Source organism: Canis lupus, chromosome 14 (assembly GCF_011100685.1).
Source record: "Canis lupus familiaris isolate Mischka breed German Shepherd chromosome 14, alternate assembly UU_Cfam_GSD_1.0, whole genome shotgun sequence".
Classification (NCBI taxonomy): domain Eukaryota; kingdom Metazoa; phylum Chordata; class Mammalia; order Carnivora; family Canidae; genus Canis; species Canis lupus.
The window spans coordinates 2,572,914-2,594,758 of NC_049235.1; the positions used below are offsets into that span (position 1 = coordinate 2,572,914).

A 21,845-nucleotide genomic window follows, 5' to 3' on the forward strand; every position below is an offset into this window, starting at 1 on the left:
ACATCCTCTGGATCTCTGTCCCTTTTGGTGCCCTCGGGAACCCTAATTAAATGTAGATTTTTTTCTTCAGGCTGTCACTTATTTCCTTTAATCTATTCTCATGATCTTTTAATTTTCTCCTTTTTCCTCAGTTTCCCTCTTTGCCATCAACTTGTCTTTTATGTCACTCACTCGTTCTTCCACCTCGTTAACCCTCATCGTTAGGACCTCTACTTTGGATTGCATCTCATTTAATTGATTTTTAATTTCTGCCTGATTAGATCTAAATTCTGCAGTCATGAAGCCTTTTGAATCCTTTATGTTTTTTTCTAGAGCCACCAGTAGCTGTATAATAGTGCTTCTAAATTGGCTTTCTGACATTGAATTGTAATCCAAAGTTTGTAACTCTGTGGGAGATAGGAGTGTTTCTGATTTTTTCTTTTGAGGTGAGGTTTTCCTTTTAGTCATTTTGCTGAGTGCAGAGTGGCCAAAAACACGTTGTATTGGGAAAAGGAGAAGAAGAGAGAACAGAAAGAAGAAAATAAAAAGAAAAAAAGAAAAAAGAAAAATGAAGAAGAAAGAAAATAAAGAGAAGAAAAGAAAAAAAGATGAAAAAAGGGCGGGGAAGCAAACAGAAATCAAAAAACAAACAAACAAAAGAAAAAACGAGGTGGAGTATCCTCTGTTGGTGTATACTGTAAATCTCTGGAGTTCCCCTGGAACTTTCCAGTGCTGCTTGGTCAATAATTTGTTTTTCACCTGTCCGTCTAGCTGGTCTTCTGGGGGAGGGACCTGCTGTGCTGATTTTCAGGTGTTAGCACTTGGGGGAGCTGCTCTGCCCCCTGCCTGGTGCAGGGCTCAGTGGGGGTTGTTTACCCCATGAGGCCACAGGAGGAACAAACCCCAGTGGCAGCGCCAGCTCTGGAGCCCTGGAGTCAGCTCCCGCAGTAACTAAGGAGCTCTCCGTCTGCAGGACCTGGAGGCTCCGGGCTGGGCCGCTGATCTGCTCAGCTCCAGGCAGGAGCGTCCTTGGGGTCCTGGGCCCTCCCGGTCTCTGCCTGTCCCGGGGGAGGCCGGATCCTGGGCTGTGTCCCGGCGCCCTGTGCTCCGGAGCCTGCTCTGTTTGTTCGATTTGCGCTCCCGCCCCCGCAGCCCCCTCCTCGGAGCCGCCCCCGAGCCCCCCGAGCTGCTCCCGCCCCGCAGCCCCCTCCGCGGAGCCGCCCCCGAGCCCCCCGAGCTGCTCCCGCCCCGCAGCCCCCTCCGCGGAGCCGCCCCCGAGCCCCCCGAGCTGCTCCCGCCCCGCAGCCCCCTCTGCGGAGCCGCCCCCCGAGCCCCCCGAGCTGCTCCCGCCCCGCAGCCCCCTCCGCGGAGCTGCCCCCGAGCCCCCCGAGCTGCTCCCGCCCCGCAGCCCCCTCCGCGGAGCCGCCCCGAGCCCCCCGAGCTGCTCCGGGTCCAGCCGTGCGCGCTGCAGCCCTTAGGGAGCTCGGCGCACTCTCCCGGCGCGCAGTTGCTGTTACTGTCCCCGGGAGCCCGAGGGCATCCTCGCCCTCCTGGGTCCTGCTCCAACTCCCCGCGAGCCCCTTTCCCCCGGGAAGGTCGGTGCAGCTCCTGCTCCTCCGGGACGGGGCTCTCCTGTCCTGGGGACACTCGCCCCGGCCTCAGCCCGGCTCCTCGCGGGGCCCCTCCCCCTTGGAGGCCTTTTGTTTCTTTATTTCTTTTTCCCCGTCTTCCTACCTTGATAGAAGCGGGAACTCTTCCTACTGTAGCATTCCAGCTGGTCTCTCTTTAAATCTCAGGCTGAATTCATAGATTTTCAGGATGGTTTGAAGGTTATCTAGGTAATTTGGTGGGGACAGGTGATTGGGGACCCTACTCTTCAGCCATCTTGCCCCGCCTCTGACCAAATGGAATCATTTAAAAAAATAAAATAATAAAATAAAATAAAATAAAATAAAATAAAATAAAAATAAAATGATACACCATCTTAAATTTATTAATATATCTTCAATAATCACCACAGAAAATAGCAAGTGTTGTTGAGGAAGTGGAGAATTTGGAACTCTTGCCTATCATTGGTAGGAATGTAAACTGGCATAACCATTCGGGAAAACAGTATGAAACTTCATCAAAAATTTAAACATAGCTTTGTCATATAAATTTGAATTCTAATTCTGGGTAAATGTCCAAAAGTTTTGACAGTATGCTTTATATATAAATTTTATATTATATATGTATATATATTGGAGTTCGATTTGTCAACATATAACACCCAGTGCTCATCCCGTCAATGCCCCCCCTCAGTGCCCATTACCCAGTCAACCCATCCCCCACACCCACCTGCCCTTATACTACCCCTTGACAGTATGCTTTCAAAGAGGTATTTGTACATCCATGTTCATAATAGCATTATTCAGTTACTGAAAAATATATGAAACATATGTGTCCATTGAATGGACTTATAAGCAAAACTATAATGTATACAATGGAATATTAGTCTTAAAAATGAACAACTGAAATATGTTACAACATGGATGAACATTGAGGACATTATGCAAAATGTAAAAAGCCAGTCACACAAATCATGCAGACTAGTATGGTTCCAGTTGTATAAGGTACTTAAGGAAGTCAAAATCAAGAAGTAAAGTAGAATGGTGGTTTCCCGGATGTGTAGGGCATGGTGGAATAATGAGTTGTTTAATGGGTATGGAATTTCTGTTTTTCAAGTTGAAAGAAGTTTTGGAGATTGATGGTGGTGATGATTGCACAATATGAATGCACTTAATACCATTGAACTGTACACTGAAAAATGGCTGAGATGGCAAATTTTATATTATGCGTGTTTTTGCACAAAAAGGGAAAATTGGAAAAATTAAATTGAACATTAAAGCAATTTATTTTGCCAGTTAACTATAGGAGAAAAGGTATAATCGATAATCTAAGAAACAAAGCAAATAGAGTGAATGGGTGACGGGCACTGGGTATTATTCTGTATGTTAGTAAATTGAACACCAATAAAAAAAAAAAAAAAAAAAAAAAAAAAAGAAACAAAGCAAATAAACAAAGGGGGAAAAAGAGACAGAGGCAAACAAAGAAACAGACACTTAACTACAGAGAACAAATTGATAGTCACCAAAGAGGAAGTGAATGTGGGGATGGGTAAAATAGGTGATGAGAATTAAGTGAATAAGGGGTGCATTTGCTATGATGAGCACCAGGTATTGTATGGAAGTATTGAATCACTATATTGTCCACTTGAAACTACTATTGCAATGTAGATTAACTAACTGGAATTTAAATAGAAACTTAAAAATATTTTTAAAAAGATTAAGAAATGAGTCAATGGGAGAAGGACAAACATTATATGTTCTCATTCATTTGGAGAATATAAATAATAGTGAAAAGGAATAGAAGGGAAGGGAGAAGAAATGGGTAGGAAATATCAGAAAGGGAGACACAGCATGAAGACTTCTAACTCTGGGAAACGAACTAGGGGTGGTGGAAGGGGAGGAGGGCGGGGGGTGGGGGTGAATGGGTGACGGGCACTGAGGGGGGCACTTGACGGGATGAGCACTGGGTGTTATTCTGTATGTTGGCAAATTGAACACCAATAAAAAATAAATTTATTATTAAAAAAATATTGAGAAGAGATGTGAAAAACTCCAACTTATTCTCTACTGCAGTACTGATTAGTGTTGTTATTACATAAATTGAACCTAGTTTCATACTTTATACTCATGAAGATAATAATGAAAAATTTTACAAATTTTATTGAAGACTAAAAGTTTAGTGAAGATATATATATATACAAATATGTGAAAATATATTTTGTAGTCTATATTTTGTAGACTAATATATTTCACAGATAGAAATTTATTAGCAATGATGAAATCTGAAGCCATTGTTAATATTGGTAAAGACTTTGATGCACATTACATTTAATAATTTTAAGGGCATAAAAAATGCCACTGCAATATCTATTAGCATATTTAGATGTATTAATTGCATGATTCTTCAAAGTCCCAAGCGGATTTATCAACAGAATCTTTTATCCACTCCTCTAAGCAGCAGAGTAAAACCGAGGATGATGTCACTTTGCCACTTTTCTTTATACACTTTATACACTTAACCCAGTGTATTGGTAACTTCATTTACCAATATAGAAGAGGTGCGTAGTGTCTTCTGATGATGGATTCAACCTGAAAGGTGGGCAGAACTGCAGGAGAAAAACAGTGGCTATGGTCCTTGACTTGTTCTGTTCTAGTCTTTCTATTAGTTCTTGACAATATTTTCTCTGTTTTCTCTATTATTCTTAATGAGAACATAGATGCAGATTTCCTTCTGAAATTTAAAACACTTGTGTACTCAATTGCATTCTATTACACTAGAAAGTGGGTTTGAGATTTCCAATTATTGATAGAAGAAAACAGAATACATTTTTCCTATATTGTTGGATTATTTTTTTCCCAGAAAGTTAAATTTTGCAGAAGAATAACTGGTTTCAATTTGAAGAGAATTAATTCTGGTACTTAGAACACTAAAACAAATACCTTGACTATATTTATGTTTTTCTGCTTAAACTTATAACAGGTTGTCTAAAACTCAAATTATAAATTGTTTTTTTATTTTTATTTTTATTTTTATTTATTTTTTTATTTTTTTAATAATAAATTTGTTTTTTATTGGTGTTCAATTTGCCAACATACAGAATAACACCCAGTGCTCATCCCGTCAAGTGCCCCCCTCAGTGCCCGTCACCCATTCACGCCCACCCCCCGCCCTCCTCCCCTTCCACCACCCCTAGTTCATTTCCCAGAGTTAGAAGGCTTTATGTTCTGTCTCCCTTTCTGATATTTCCCACACATTTCTTCTCCTTTCCCTTCTATTCCCTTTCACTATTATTTATATTCCCCAAATGAATGAGAACATATAATGTTTGTCCTTCTCCAATTGACTTATTTCACTCAGCATAATTGCATGACTTTATTTATCTATTTATCTATTTATTTATTTATTTGTTTGTTTATTTATTTGTTTGTTTATCTTATTTCATCTTTTTACAGTTTTTTTTTTAAATCAGGCTCCTAGGGAATATAGCTAATATAACACAACTAAGCTGAAGATGACTTTGTCTCAGACCAGTAGTGGGATCTACAGCTTGTAACTCTTAGACACGATACTCCCTTAACAATTTATATATCTTCAAATTATAAATCTTCAAATTATAAATCTTCAAATTATAAATTAGTCATCCCCCAACTTAAATAGTAAACTGTTTTCATGAAACTCAACAAATTGGATACAAAGGAGTAAGAACCAATAATCAGGAAAGCTCCCTTGATGGTACAGACTGCACTTCCTCTGTCAGATGCTCTGAGTAGACTGTTCAGTGTGGCTTGATCACAATCACCGCCACTTATTAAAGTACATCAATGACTTTACCAGCAAACCCAGACACCCTCCTGCTTTTCATTTATTCATTCAGCAAACTGTGAATCTTTAGTGTGATTCACTAATTGAAATTAATCTCTTAAAATCTAAATAACAGAAGAAAAACTTTGAATTTACATGTCTCTATTATTTACCAGATAAGACTTTGTTTTGTTTTCCCAAATATAATCACTTTAATGCACATAGCAATTAATTTCTCATTTAAACTGATATGCTGAGAAGAAAATGAGGCAACACTGGGATGTTTGTAACTCCAATCCATTTTTTATTCTCTATCTTGCTTTTCAGTGGTTATGCCTAAGTTACATGTTGAAAAATATAAAGAAGAATTAAACTTGGCTACTTGTAAGGAGGAGGTAGTCATTCTATTAAGAAAAATATATATAAATCTCATTTAAAGTATAATTGTATTTATTTTATTTATTTATTTATTTATTTTTTTTATTTTTTTTTTTATTGGTGTTCAATTTACTAACATACAGAATAACACCCAGTGCCCGTCACCCATTCACTCCCACCCCCCGCCCTCCTCCCCTTCTACCACCCCTAGTTCGTTTCCCAGAGTTAGCAGTCTTTACGTTCTGTCTCCCTTTCTGATATACTCTGGTTTCTCTTCAGATCGTATAAATCTTTCGCCTTTTATTTATTTTTTTAAAGTATAATTTTAAAACAGCTACAAAGTACTACAAAAAGCAATACACACAGAATACATATGGCCTTTATTAAGACAAACAATAAAAATTTCTTCTATATTTTCTCTTACAGACATTATGATCTTTGTAACTTTTTAATTTTCTGACATTAAATATTTTTATTTTATTTTAAAAAATATTTTATGTATTTATTTGAGAGAGAAACAGTGAGCAAAAAGAGAAAGCACAAGCCATGGGGAGAGGGAGAGGGAGAAGCAGATTCCCCACTGAGCAGGGAGCCCGGGGTGAGGTTCAATCCCATGACCCTGAGATCATGAACTGAGCCAAAGATATATGCTTAACAAACTGAGTCACAAAGATGGTCCTGTTTTATTTTTTAAAGATTTCATTTATTTATTTTAAGAAAGAAGGAGTGTGAGTAGGGAGAGGGACAGAAAGAATCTCAAGCAGATTTCATGCTAAGTGCAGAGCCCCATGTGGGGTTCAATCTCATGATCCTGAAATCATGACCTGAGTTGAAATCAAGAGTCAAACGCTCAACTGACTGAACTACCCAGGCATCCCTTATTTTTTTTAATGCTAAAATTTAAAAGCCCTTGCCAATAATCCTATACTCTAGAATGCTGAAGGAGTAGGTAACACTGCAAACGATTTAGACATCTTAATATAAATATTCAGTACTTAATACAAATATCCAACAAATGTGGATCTCACGGCAAAATAAAATTATCTTTTTATCAAATACTACTTTCATTAGCAGATGGAAGCTGATCTTAGTGAACCATTTAAAAACAGTAAAATAAACTAAAACACACCTACTGACATAGTCTATAAGTATGAGCATAGTCTATAGTCTTCTCAGCATATCAGTTTCCATGAGAAATTAATTGCTATATATGTAATATATATGCTTACATATATTACAACAGATACATATATATTACAACTGATATATTTATTTATATATACATATATGTATATCACCTATTCACTTATGTATTTATTTAATTATATATATATTTGTATGGAATAAGCATAAATAAAAATAAACATACACACTTATTCAAGTTGTTTGGGACTACAGAAATTGTGAAGTCTAAATTTTAAATATATGAATATATAAATATATGAATAGATGCTAAACCATATGAAGTAATGCATCTTGCACCATAAGACAATAATGGTCACAGCTATTTTTACATAGATCCTACCCAATAACTAAACATTGGTATGAACACTTTAGACTAAAGTATACATGTTTATCAGTAACTAGTCATGTTCTAATCACTTTTGTTATTTTCCCTCAATCCTTACTACAGCTGAGCTAAAAAATTGTTTATCTTGGTTTTACACAGAGTGGACAGAGAAACAGTGAGTAAAGAGCAGGGGGATTGGGTCTATGGTTGCATTTGGGCTGAGATTCTAAACATCTCACCTAAAGTCCCATAGGTCTCCAAAAGTTCATTCATGTGTGAGAAACCTGACTTTTTCTTGGTTGGGTGCATTCCTCACTCTACAAAACCACAAAAACTTCACAGGAAAGCTTGCTTCTCTGGGTAAAAGAATCTCTAATATTTGATATTATGTATAATTTAGTTTCAAAATCTTTCTTACCTGGAATAAACCTCTAAGAATTTTAAAAATATTCTTGTTGGTAAACAAAGCATTGATGTTAAATCAATTTAGACTTATATAATGAAAACTGTAGAATTATATTGTTTATCTATTTTTCAATAATTCAATGATTTGACTTGTTGGCTTAAGTTTGTCAGGTTTAATCCGATTGGTAGTGAAATGAAAAGACAGGCCAGGCAAAAGTTGGAAGAAACAGGCTTTTAATGGGACGCGCTCTTGGGCAAGGTTCCGAGGCCCTGCAAAGGAGTGAAGCTGGGAAAGTCTCAGGGCCAGGAAGTCACGTGCAGGGGAGTACAAGTGGGCTTTTTTAAGGGGGAGGGGTAAGGGTTGTGTGTCTGTATGGGGTGATAGGTATTAAGGCATGTTAGTGGCGGAATTGGTATGGGGCGATAACTGCTTATGCCCTTATATGGGGTCTGATACGGTTCAGATTTCCTGCATAGGTCCTGTCTTCCCCTGATAATATGTCCTTGGGAAGTCTGCTGGTGGTGGGAAAGTTCTGAGGCAGGGATAACAAGATAGAGGATCCACTGCCATTTTGTTGGTGCCTCCTGATCCCCCTTGATCCCGCTAGCCCAACAAAGTTTACCTTTTGTAAATTCCCAATATATGTTTATGTATGACACTGTCTGTTATGAGGAAATGTCATGACCTGAATTGTGTCAACTTCAATATTAATAACCAATTATTCTGACCCACAGTTGTAATTTTTTAGTTTTATGATAGATTCACAATAAGTTCTGATTAATAATCCTCAATCTATAGGCCCATAGGACTTTCTCTTTTTTACACAAGTAGGTGTGCACAAACACAAAATTCTCAGTATTTCTTAAATCATTTCAGGTATTTGTATTCCATGAGTGATCCATTGCCTGCAAAGCTTTCACTGGTGAACTTGAGGTCTAGATGAACTGGGCTTAGATGAACCCTCATGGACAACAAAACTTGGATGATCAGTGACAGTGGACAATCTGATTTCATCCTGGTGGGAATTTTCAGTCAGTCAAAACACCCAACTTTTCTCTGTGTGATCATTTTTATTGTTTTCTTGTTGGTATTGTCTGGAAACTCTCTCCTGATATTTCTGATATACTCTGATGCTCACCTCCACACTCCCATGTATTTTTTCATCAGCCAGTTGTCTCTCATGGATGTAATGTACATTTCCATCACTGTACCCAAAATGCTTATGAACCAGGTTTTGAGTATGAATAAGATCTCAACCCTAGAATGTGGGATGCAAATGTTTCTCTATGTAACACTAGGAGGTTCAGAATGTTTTCTTCTAGCCACCATGGCTTATGATCGCTATGTAGCCATCTGCCATCCTCTTCATTACCCTGTCCTCATGAACCATAGATTGTGTCTTCTACTGGCATCTGGCTGCTGGTTTCTGGGATCTGTGGATGGATTCATGCTCACGTCCATCACCATGACCTTCCCCTTCTGCAGAACTCGAGAGATCCATCATTTCTTCTGTGAAGTCCCTGCCATAGTGAAGCTTTCTTGCTCAGATACTTCCCTCTATGAGACAGTCATGTACCTGTGCTGTGTCCTCATGCTTCTTATCCCTGTAGCAGTCATTTCAAGCTCTTATTCTTTCATCCTTTTCACCATTCACAGGATAAACTCAGCAAAAAGCCAGAAATCCTTTGCCACGTGTTCCTCCCATATGACGGTGGTCATTCTCTTTTATGGGGCTGGAGTCTACAACTATATGCTTCCCAGTTTTTACCACACCCCTGAAAAAGACATAATGGTGTCTGTCTTTTATACCATACTTACTCCATTGCTAAACCCTTTAATCTATAGTCTGAGGAATAAAGATGTCACAGAAGCTTTAAAGAAAATGGTGAATGTAGGACCTGTCTTTCAAGAAATTATAAAATAGAAAATTAATATTTTATTCTGTTTTTTCTTCTCTCTACACATTGGAACTTAGGAATCTTATGCCAATGATTCTTTAGGGAATACCTTAGTACATAAATAAATTTCTTGGGACCTCATACCATGGTATCTTATATCATATTCACAACTACTTAACGAATTTCTCTAATGTACTACAATTATCTTTGATTCTAAATCTCCATTCAAAATGTATTGTACTATGCTAATATTTTGAGGTAAAATTAAAGTTTATAACTGTACTCTTATTATATAGAAGAATACTTACATTAAATATATAATGAATTATTTACAGGATAAAGATCATTTGGAGGTAAGAAATTTTCTCAAATAAAAGAGAGAAAAGGAGATAGAGACGGAGAGAGAAAGGGAGGGAAGGCAGAAGGGAGAGAGAGAGAAATTCAGATTGACAGAAAAGTGATAAAGCAGAGTAGGTACAGTGTTAACAACAAAGAGTCTAGGTAAAGGGTATAGGATGTTCTTTGTACCACTCTTATTCATGCTTCATTTCCACAAATTAAATTAAGTCCAAGTAAATAGATAAGATGGTCTTTCTGTCACACATGCTTTTTTTAGGATTTTTAGTCTTAGTTTTTTTTTTTTTTTCATACTCTAAAGTGATGCAAAAAGCCTTCAGAGAACAAAAGCTACATAGAGTAACCTGAAGCAGCTTACACTGAGCTTGGCCCCCTGACAGTATGCCTAGGTAAAGACAGCTTACAATCAGTGGAACCAGCTCCTCCCACAGACAGACAGCAACATCTGTTGAACCAAGTTTATGGATCACTAAAAAGCTTATGCACTATGGGAAAATAGTGTATAGAATTTGAGGGGTTTTTTATGAGGTTTTAGTTTGTCATTTAAAATTTTTCTTTTTCTTTTTTGCTTTTCAACTAGTTTCTCATTTTATCAATTCTTTGTTTTTAAATCTTTTTAAATTTTCATTCTTATGTTTATATTTATAGGCATTCTTCATTTTTGGCTTCTTTTCATTGAGATATATCTGTATCCATCTATATATAGATATATATCTATATCTATCTATATATATCTATATATTTATATCTATCTATCTATCTATCTATCTATATTTCATTTCATTTCCTTTCTTTACAATTTTGGGATTTAATGTCTTCTACCAAACAAACCAAAATACATCTAGCACCAAATGACTCCCCTGTTTTATCCATGTGTAAGAATAAATTATATCTTTTTTCCCTTTTTAAAATTTTTCTTTTTTGGTTTCTGATCCCTTTGGATTTGTCTAGTGTGTATTTTGCTGAGGTCATGGATGATATTTTTTTATTTTGTTCTCTCATTCATCTATTCTTTGGAGAAAAAGACTAGAATAAGACATTCAGAGCAAAAGAAAGAACAAGAGGTAATATGGTATATTATGTATCTAATCAATATAGATATAAGTAAAATGACAGAAATTGAATTCAGAATAATGATTACAAACCCTGATTTTAAAAAAAGGAAAAAAAAGACACTAGGGAATACCTTAGTACATAAATAAAATCTTGGGATCTCTGGGTGGCTCAGCAGTTTGATGCCTGCCTTTAGCTCAGGTTGTGATCCTGGAGACCCAGGATCGAGTCCTACATCGGGTTCCCTGCATGGAGCCTGCTTCTCCCTCTGCCTGTCTCTCTCTCTCTCTGCGTCTGTCATGAATAAATAAAATCTTTTAAAAAAACAAATAAAATCTAATCAAGTCAAAATTAAAAATACTTTAAATGAGGTGCAATCTAAAATGGATATTCTAACAGATTGAGTAAATGAGGCAGAAGAGAGAGTCAGTGACATAGAAGACAAAATTATGGATAGGAAAGAAGCTGATGAAAAGAGAGGAAAACAACCGATGGACCATGAGGGGTCAAGAGATCAGGGATGCCATAAAGCAAAACAATATTAGAATTATTGGAATCCTAGAGGAAGAAGAAAGAGATAGAGGGATAGAAGGTATATTTGAGCAAATCGTAGTTGAGAACTTCCCTAATCTGGGAAGGAAACAGGCATTCAAGTCCAGGAAGCACAGAGAACTCCCCTCAAAATCAAGAAAAATAATCAATGCACTGAAATATAATAGTGAAGCTAAGAAATGTCAAAGATAAAGAGAAAATCCTGAAAGTGGTTTGAGGTAAGAGGTCCTTAATGTACAAGGGTAGAAACATTAGTTTGGCATCACAACTATCCATAGAGACCTGAAGGCCAGAATGGATTGGTATGATATAATCAGGGTGGTAAATGAAGAACATGCAGCCAAGAATACTTTATCTTCAAGATGGTCATTCAGAATAGAAGGAGAGCTAAAGAGCTTCCAGAACAGACAGAAACTGAAAGAATATGTGATCACCAAGCTAGCCCTCCAAGAAATATTAAAGAGGATGTTCTAAGCAAAGAGTCCAAAAATAACAAGCCAGGAAGAAACAGACACACTATAAAGAAAAGTGATGCTACCAGCAATGCAATGGCACTAAATTCATATCTTTTAGTAGTGACTCTGAGTGTAAAAGGCTAAATGCTCCAGTCAAAAGACAGGGATGTCAGATTGGATAAAAAAGAAAGACCTATCCATATGCTGTCTACAAGAGACTCATTTAAGACACCTCCAAAATGAAAATGAGGAGGTGAAGGACCATTTATCATGCTATTGGACATTATAAGAAAGCTGAGGTAACAATTCTCATATCAGACAAATTAAATTTTAAATCAAAGACTGTAGTAAGGAATGAAGATGGACACTATATCATACTTAAAGGATCTATCCAACAAGATCTAACATTATAAATATTTATGCTTCCAATATGAGAACAGCCAATTATACAAACCAAATAATAACCAAATAAAACACATTGATAATAATATAATAATAGTAGGGGACTATAACACCCAACTCACAACAATAAAAAGATCATTTAAGCAGAAAATCAACAAGGAAAGAGGCCTTTGAATGACACACTGGACCAGATGGACTTGACTTATATATACAAAACAATCCATCTTAAAGCAATACACATTCTTCTCGAGTGCACATGGAACATTCTCCAGAATACATCCATTTCTTCCAGATTGCCTAATTTGTTGGCACATAGTTGCTCATAATACATTCTTAAAATTGTTCGTATTTCCTTGGTGTTGGTTATGATTTGTCTTCATTCATTCATGATTTTATTAGCTTGGTTCTCTTTTCTTCTTTTCTTTTCTTTTCTTTTCTTTTCTTCTTTTCTTTTCTTTTCTTTTCTTTTCTTTTCTTCTTAATAAGGCTGGCTAAGGACTTATCTATGTTATTCTTTCAAAGAACAAGCTCCTAGGTTCATTGATCTGTTCCACTGTCCTTCTGGTGTCTATATCATTGAGTTCTGCTCCAATCCTTATTATGTATCTTCTCCTGCTTGGCTTAGGCTTCATTTGCTTTTCTTTCTCCATCTCCTTTAGGTGTAAGGTTAGCTTGTATATCTGAGATTTCTCTGATATTTTGAGAGAGGCTTGTATGAAATGTACTTCCCTCATAGGACCACCTTTGCTGTATCCCAAAGGTTTTGAACAGTTGTACTTTCATTTTCATTAGTTTGCATGAATCTTTTAAATTCTTCTCTAATTTGCTGATTGAACCATTCATCTTTTAGTAGGATGCCCTTTAACCTCCAAGTGTTTGAGTTATTTCCAAATTTTCTCTTATTATTGAATTCAAGTTTCAAAGCAATTGTGGTCTGAAAATATGCAGGGAATAATCCCAATTTTTTGGTATCAGTTGAAATCTGATTTGAGACCCAGTATGTGGTCTATTCTGAAGAAAATTCAATGTTCACTTGAGAAGAATGTGTATTCTGTTGCATTAGGATGGAATGGTCTATATATATCTGTGAAGTCCCTCTAGTCCAGTGTGTCATTCAAAGCCCTTTTTCTTTGTTGATCTGTTTGGATGATCTGTCCATTGCTGTGAATGGGGTATTGAAGTATCCTACTATTATTTTATTAGTATCAATGTATTTCTTTACTTTGGTTATTAATTGGTTGATATAATTAGCTGCTTCCAGATTGGAAGCATAATATGTATAATGGCTAGGTATTTCTGTTGGACTGATCCTTTCTGCATGATATAGTGCCCCTCTTCATCTCTTATTAGAGTCTTTGGTTTAGAATCTAATTTGTCTGATATGAGGATTGCTACCCTAGCTTTCTTCGGGGGTCCATTTACATGGTAAATTATTCTACATGCTCTCATTTTCAGTCTGAAAGTATCTTTCTGTCAAAAATGAGTCTTTTATACACAGCATATGGATGGGTTTTGCTTTTATATCTGGTTTGATACCCTGTGTCTTTGGAGCATTTAGCCCATTTATATTCAGAATAACTATTGAAAGATATGAATTTCGTGACCTTGTATTACCCATATGGTCCCTGTTACTGCAGATTCTCTCTATTCCTTTGGGCTCCCTCTTCACTTACAGGGCTCCCCTCCTTAATATTTCTTGCAGGACTGGATTTGTGCTCACATACTGTTTCAGTTTCTGTCTCTCCTAGAAGCTCTTTATCTCTCCTTCTATTCTTAATGACAGCCTTGTTGGATAAAGTATTTGTGGCTTCATATTTTTCTCATTGAATGCCCTAAATATATCATGCCAATCCTTTATGTCCTGCCTGGTATCTGTGAATAAGTCTGCTGTTAATATGGTATTTCACCCTCTGTATGTTAGGAATCTCTTGTCTCAAGTTACCTTCAGGATTTTCTCTTTATCTCTGAAATTTGTAAATTTTGCTATTATACATCAGGATGTTGATCTATTTTTATTTATTTTGAGAGGGGTCCTCTCTACCTCTTGGGTATGCATACCTGTTTCCTTCCTCAAATTATGGAAGTTCTCAGCTATGATTTGCTCAAATATACCTTCTGCACCCCCCATGCACCCTCAGGAATTTCAATAATATGGATTTTTTTAAATTTTTATTTATTTATGATAGTCACAGAGAGAGAGAGAGAGAGGCAGAGACACAGGCAGAGGGAGAAGCAGGCTCCATGCACCGAGAGCCCGACGTGGGATTCGATACCGGGTCTCCAGGATCGCGCCCTGGGCCAAAGGCAGGCGCCAAACCGCTGCGCCACCCAGGGATCCCTAATATGGATTTTTTTTTCAAACTATTGCTTATCTCTCAGAGCCTCTCCTTATGGGCTCTTAGTTGTTTTTCTCTCTTTTCCTCCACTTTCTTTCCATCAACTTGCCTTCTATGTTACTTACTCTCTCTTCCGCCTCATTTACCCTAGGAGTTAGAGCATCCAATTTAGATTTCACTTCTGTTGGAGTGCTTTTAATCTCAGCCTGATTTGACCTCATTTCTGCACTGGGATTCTCTAGTGATGCTCTATGTTTTTTTAAAAATCCAATTAGTAACTTTATAATTGCTATCCTGAACTACATCTACATCTCTGACATCTTACTTAAATCCATATCCATTATATCTGTGGCAGAAAGTATTACCTCTCATTCCTTCTTTTGTTGTGAATTCCTCCTACTAGTCATTTTTTCCCATGTAAAATGGCTGTTAGAGTGAGCAGAGTCAAAAATATAAACCATGACCCAAAAAAAGTACACACAGGAAAATTCCAAAGAAATGAAGAACCAGAAAATAAAAGGTAAAAGATGAAGATAAAGAAAAGCAAGAGAGAGAGAAAAAAAATGGGAGGATGAAGAAAGGAGAGAGAATATAATCTCACACAGCGTAAAAAAGGTGATCCACGTGGTCCTGATTGTATTTTGGTCTGTTTTTTAAAAGACTCTAAATTCCAAAATTGATTCATTTAAAAGAAGCCAAAACTGAAGACTATATCTATAGTATGTAATTGCAAAATATGAACTTTAAAGAAAAAAGACATTAAACCATAGAGTTAATAAAGTAAGAAACTATTTGAAATGAGAAAAAAAGAAAAAAGTGGAAAATTTTGAACTGAAAGATGAATCATAAGAAAATTAAACCTCAAGTTCTATATTCTATTTTCCCCAACCCTGGAGCTTTCCAGAGCGGTTTGGTCAATCAGCTTGCTGTCCCCCTGTTCTTCCAGCTGGTCTTGGGGAGAGGCCTGCTGCTCTGATTCTCAGGTGTCTGTGCCTGGGTGGAGTTGCACTGCCCCTTGCCAGGGGGCCAGGCTCAGTGTAATCTGTTTGCTCTGTGAGGTTTTTGTTCTCTAGAGGCTTTCTGCCCCTCTTTAGAGGGTGAAAACAAAAATGTCCACACCCAGATCTCCAGCCCTGGGGCTGAGAAGTTGTGGTGTTTGCTAAGTTCTGCAGACTCCTGTGGAACCTGCACACTCACATGCTGCCTCAGGGCAGGAAGAGGGACACTGATTTGTGCAACTTGTAGGGTTCCAGCAGGGGTAGCTTTCACCCACTCATGGGCACACCCATCTCACCCTTCCCAACAGAAACAGAGGATTGTCCCATTTATGTTCCTTGCAGGGCCCTGGCATGGAGATCATTCATCTGGTCAAGTGTACACCCACTTCACCTGTACCAAAGGAAGATGGAGGGTTGCTGAGTTCCAGCCCTTTGCAGGGACCTACACAGAGAATGGTCAACTGATCAGGCCTTGGTTTGAGGTTTACAGCAAAACAAGGTGAGACTTTTCCTGGGCTTGCTGACCTAAACCTGTTTCCTCACTCCAGTGCTTGGGAACTCTGCCAGGTTAGACACCCTTGTTCTTTCTGTACCTCTGGGAATATTGAGACCCCACTATCCTACTCATGATTCTGCCCTGCTTTACCACTGAGGAACTTTCAGGCAGGGAAGTTTCTCCAGGTCCTAATTTTGAGCTCTAGAACTGTATCACTTTCCCATAGCCACATTACAAAGTCTTCCTCCACCTGCCATTTTTCTTCTGATATATTCCTTGCATTTTTCTTCTCACTCCTACCTTATGAAATAGTCATTTTTCTATTTGTGGAGTTCCAACCATTCTTTCCTTACATCTCCGGTTGAATTGAAAGATGTTTAGTTTGGTTTGAATAGCTATTCTGTTAAATTAAGGGGACTGGATCAAACAAGTACCCTTACTTTTACTTCATTTTGCCTAACTCTTAAATATTTTCCTAGATAATATAAACCTGAAAAAAAGATTTAGTTCCTATCTTTCTGGATAGAAAGAGGCCAGTTCAGTAGGCCAATTCATTTTTTTTTATTGGAGGGGGAAGAAAAATTCTAAAATTTATTCTCCAACAAGACAGATAGCATCAACAGTTAAAACTACAGGGCTTTCTTCTTCTCAGATCATATGTTCACATGAGCATTATTTGCCTAACAGTGAGAAAGCCTCCAGTGTGCTCTCTGTAACAATATCCACTTCACAGTGTAAACAGGTACTAGCATTGTGTTTAACTTACAATTCAGGACAAAACGCACAATGTGGAAAAAAAAAAAAGAGCGGGGGAGCCTAAAGCAGGTTCAATAATATAGATAAACTCTTGATCTACTTTTCCACAATGAAGGGTCCACTCAGATAATAAATTTTCTTTCTCCTTCCCTGTTCAACCGTTACAACATGTTTCATCATTATATATACAAAAAGAGAGGTGTTAAAAAAAGAATCACAAAAATATCTTAAATGTCCCGTTGCCCCCACCACATATCAATTCAGGCTTAAGACAGGGTGTAGAATGGACAATTCTTATAGGCACTTGCCTTTAAACCAATTACATAGAGCTCTTATACAAATTAATTTCAGCAATGCCATCTGGAGATAAATATAAATATATATATAATATATATATATATATATATATAATTTTAAAATATTTTAAAATATTTTTGCTTTTTTTCCCCACCATCAGTATTAGGTGATTGTGGTCTGTGTGTACGTATCAACAACATGATAATATATGTAACTTTAAGGGACAGAGAAAGAATACAAATTTCTCCAAGAAAAATCTTGTTTTCCTAAGGTCAATAATTTACAAGCCATTTGAGACAGACAGGGAAGGTTTGTGGATTGGTAAAGAAACAGGTACATTTTGAATTGTCTTGAGAGCTGCATTCCTATTTTTGTAAAGATTTGTAAGATAAGGACATTTCCTTTCAGTTCTTCAAATTGTGTTTTAACTTAAATGGTTTCAAAATTTATTTACCCAACTACATTATCTTCTATTTGCTTATTTCCTTCTGACTATGTAGTTTTAATTCTAAATATTTTGGAAGTATTTAAAAAATCCTTTGGATGTAAGAGATGTCCCCTGAAAGGGCGCGAGGTCCAGAGCCACTTTCAATAATAGCCATTATAGCCATATATATATATAATCTGTATATATATATATATATAAAATCTCCAAACAAAAACCAATCTTCATGCCTCAGACAGGAAGAAAGCTAAGCCCAGCTACACAAAATAAGATAATGTAGGAGACAATAGTTATTGCTGAGAGAGAAAGTTTCAAATAGCAATAGGTCTGGACTTTAAAAGAGAACATAAATTTTTATTTTCCTGTCTAGAAATATAGATGGAGATTTAAAAGGATTTTAAAATATGTAAAAGTTGAAAAGGAATGTTCACCTTTTCCTGGCTTCCACCAGTTTTTCTGAGATACCTTTGTCAGGTTCTACTATCCACAGTGTTTACCCTGAGCTGTTTAAAAGAATAATGTAGGACTTTATCAGAATATCCTTGCTTTATCAGATCTCAGAGGGGCCCATCAAAGGACCTTCTTCTGAAGATAGATACAGAAATGTGTCTATAAGGCCCATAACATGGTGGGCTCCTGTTTATAGTTATGTTGTCCTTTCAGCATGGAAAAACAATTCTTTTTATTTAAGATTTTTTAAATTTATTCATGAGAGAAAGAGAGAGGCAGAGACATAGGCAAAGGGAGAAGCAGGCTCCATGCAGGGAGTCTGATGTGGGACTGGATCCTAGGACTCCAAGATTATGCCCCGGGCTGAAGGTAGGTGCCAAACCGCTGAGCCACCCAGAGATCCATGGAAAAACAATTCAATCTAGACTGAGTACTCAGAGGAGGATAGAGGGGAGCAGTAGGAGTTAAACTGTCTCCAGCTAGACTTGACCTTTACTGCTCACTTGTTTGTACTCACCAATATTTACCCCACATTTTTTTCTTAAGCTCTGTTCTTTCTAGGATATCTCTTAACACAAGAAATGGAAAGTGGAGCTACCCCTGGCATGATAACCATTGTCTTGACAAGCTCCCCCGCCAGCCCAGACCAACCTAGACCAGTTTGAGTTGAACTCCTAACTCCTGCCTGTGCATATGGACTGTGAATGCCTTCTATAATGACCTACAACTACCTTTACCTCATTATAATACTAAAATGTCCACCCAAGAAAGAACACCAATATACATAATGTACAATGTGTGTATAGTCCTGTTTATTTAGGAAGTGTGGGTGACCTTAGGGCTACTTCTGTATAATACAGGGCTTCCCTATCTAATTATTCATCTTAACACTAAATAAAAGGAACCCAATCACCCTTGCTCAGAGAGTTATGGCTTTGGAAATTATTTTCTGTCATCTCCTTATTTGCTGCAAATAAAATTTTCTTTGTACAACAACTCAACCTGATGTAGATTCTAACTCATCAAGAAGGAAATCCATGGGCAGCCCCGGTGGCGCAGCGGTTTAGTGCCGCCTGCAGCCCGGGGCCTGATCCTGGAGACCTGGATCTTTAAAAACTAAGGAAATCCATGTTGGTTTAGTTACAGCATCAGTCTTATAATCACTTGTTTTAGGTACCTCTTGCATCTTTAATTTTTCATTAACGTTTTCCAATGAATTTGACAAAATTGCTTTGGAATTTTGAAATCTTTTGGAGTAATCTGTTTGCCAATTGAAACAGGCATCTCATTCTGTTTAATTTAGGAACTATTGCTTTCAAATGCACCTCTTAAATGATCTTAGCTATTCAGAACATTCCCTATAATCACCATTATAATTATAACTCGCTTTTAGTAAGATTTTTGCAATTTTACTAGATAATCTGCAACTTCTGGGACTAGTTCTTAGACATAAAATAATCAGGTGTGCCAGAAGTTGGCATGCTCAGTTCTTGAGAATTTAAAGAATTACTTTAGCCAAATTTTTTGTTTTCTTGAGGCTAAACTAATACCTAAAGGAATGTACCCCTGGATTGGAGTTTGAAATTTTTTTTTAATGATTTTATTTATTTATTCATGAGAGACACACACAGAGAGAGGCAGAGACACAGGCAGAGGGAGAAGCAGGCTCCATGCAGGTAGCCTGAAAATGTTTTATAGTACATTATTTCACAAAAGATTTCTGACATTGGCAAGTAACTTAGGGTCAGTCTAACCCATTTCATGGCCAACTTATTCATCACAGTAGTATTCCTGAGGTAGTGAGCACACTAACAGCCATTAAATACTTGGCCTATGCCTAACCAATTTTTGTAGCTTTCTGACCTGTGACTTCCCCATTAGCAATAATCTTCACCTACACAAATCAAGACTAACAAATATGTGCATCGTAATGTATCATCAGTAACCAACAAATGTTAATGTGTCCTGGCCACAAGAAGGCCTTCTATACACCATCGATAATTCCTATTGAACCTTGAGTTAGGCAAGCAGTTGGACCAGCAAACCACAAGGAATGGGGACTGTGGACTAATCCCAAACACAATGGAGAACTACAGTTACCACTAATAGTTCTCAGCATTCAAGCCAAGATATAACTAAAGTGTGGTGTTTTTCACCAGAAGAATTGTCATCTGGGGAACCTGGGTGGCTCAGTGGTTGTGTGTCTCCCTTCAGCTCACGTCATGATCCCAGGATCCTGGGATCGAGTCCCACATCAGACTTTGCACAGGGACCCTGCTTCTCCCTCTGCCTAAGTCTTTGCCTCTCTCTGTATATAAATAAATAAATAAATAAATAAATAAATAAATAAATAAATAAATAAATATCTGAAAGGCTAGGGGCTTGGCCTGCAACCAACACTTCTGCAAGCTCAGCTGGGCTCAGAGCAAATCTGCCAGCTCAATTTAGTTCTGGGTAAGTGTGCCAGCTCAATTAGGTCTAGGCATAACCATCCAACAGCTTCAGCTTCTCTGCCCTGTAAAGAAAAGCAAATTAGATCAGGAGCTCAAATGCAAAAAAAAGTGGAGCTTAGCACTGAAAATAGCTTACAGCCCTTATAAATATTGAGAAAGATTTTAAGTTCAAAGAGTTTACAGGGAACCACATCTGTGGTTTCTTGGTGTACCTGAATGGCATTGAAAGTTCCCTCCAGATTCTTTTGCTATGACAAAATCTTTTAAAAAATAAAATTGAGCAAACCTAAAAAGCTAAATAAATCTGAAGACCCTATATGATTTAAAGATTCAGGAATCAGTCATCATCCTATCTAGCAAGCAAAGTGGAGTTCCAAAGGGCTAAGTGAACAAAAATGGTTTTTAAAGGAAGGACAAGGAAGTCATAAAAATAAAACAAATATTATTTCAGGTGAGGTCAACTTCCTGTGGGTGCAAGAGTTTGGTAACTTGGCCTAAGTTTGGGCCTGTGGTTTCTTTTTAACAGCATAATATTCTTGATTTTATTCCATATACCAAAGAACAGGATGTTATTTTTTTATGACTAAATACTATTCTTTTGTATATACCAACTTTTCTTCACTCATGTATCCATAGATGTACATGCAGGTTATTATACTTAGAATAAATTTAACCAAGAATAAAATAACCATGAAACAAAGACATTGATGAAATAAATTGAAGACACAAATGAGTACAAAGACAACATTTTCATGAATTAGAAAAGCTATCATTGTTAAAATATTCGTACTACCCAAAGCCATTTTTGCAATTAGAGCAATCCCTATTAAATTTCCCATGAGAATTTCTGCAGATATGGAAAAATCAATCCTAAAATGTGAATGGAACTACAAAAGTCCCTGAATAGTCAAAGCAATCATTTGGAAACACAAAGCTAAACATAATATCTCTTGATTTGAAAATGTTACAAAGCCACAGTAATCAAAACAGCATGGTATTGACATATAATAGAGGTATAGAAGGAAGAGAAGGTGGCAGCTGAGTAGCAGGACCGTAGGTACAGCCCACAAATACAACTAGATAATTATCAAAACGTTATAAGTTCCCCAGAAATAAACCTGAAAACTGACAGAACAAATTTCACAACCAAGGAGAGAGAAAAGGTCACATCAAAGAAGGTAGGAAGTGTTGAGATGTGATTTAGGAGAAAAGTGG

General features: G+C 37.3%; 1 protein-coding gene and 1 long non-coding RNA gene across 2 annotated transcripts in view; both read left to right on the top strand.

Moving 5' to 3' along the window:
- LOC119876964 overlaps positions 1-19,031 on the top strand; it is a 28,310-nt gene extending 9,279 nt beyond the window's left edge. Inside the window, exons 2-3 of the long non-coding RNA XR_005369142.1 lie at positions 16,076-16,232; positions 18,724-19,031. This is a non-coding gene — a long non-coding RNA (uncharacterized LOC119876964). The remainder of the gene's footprint in view (positions 1-16,075; positions 16,233-18,723) is intronic.
- Positions 8,647-9,606, top strand: OR2T4G (olfactory receptor family 2 subfamily T member 4G). The gene has a single exon (NM_001389081.1). It carries the CDS (start codon positions 8,647-8,649, stop codon positions 9,604-9,606), a length of 960 nt encoding a protein of 319 aa, NP_001376010.1.
- Positions 19,032-21,845: the final 2,814 nt, after the last annotated feature.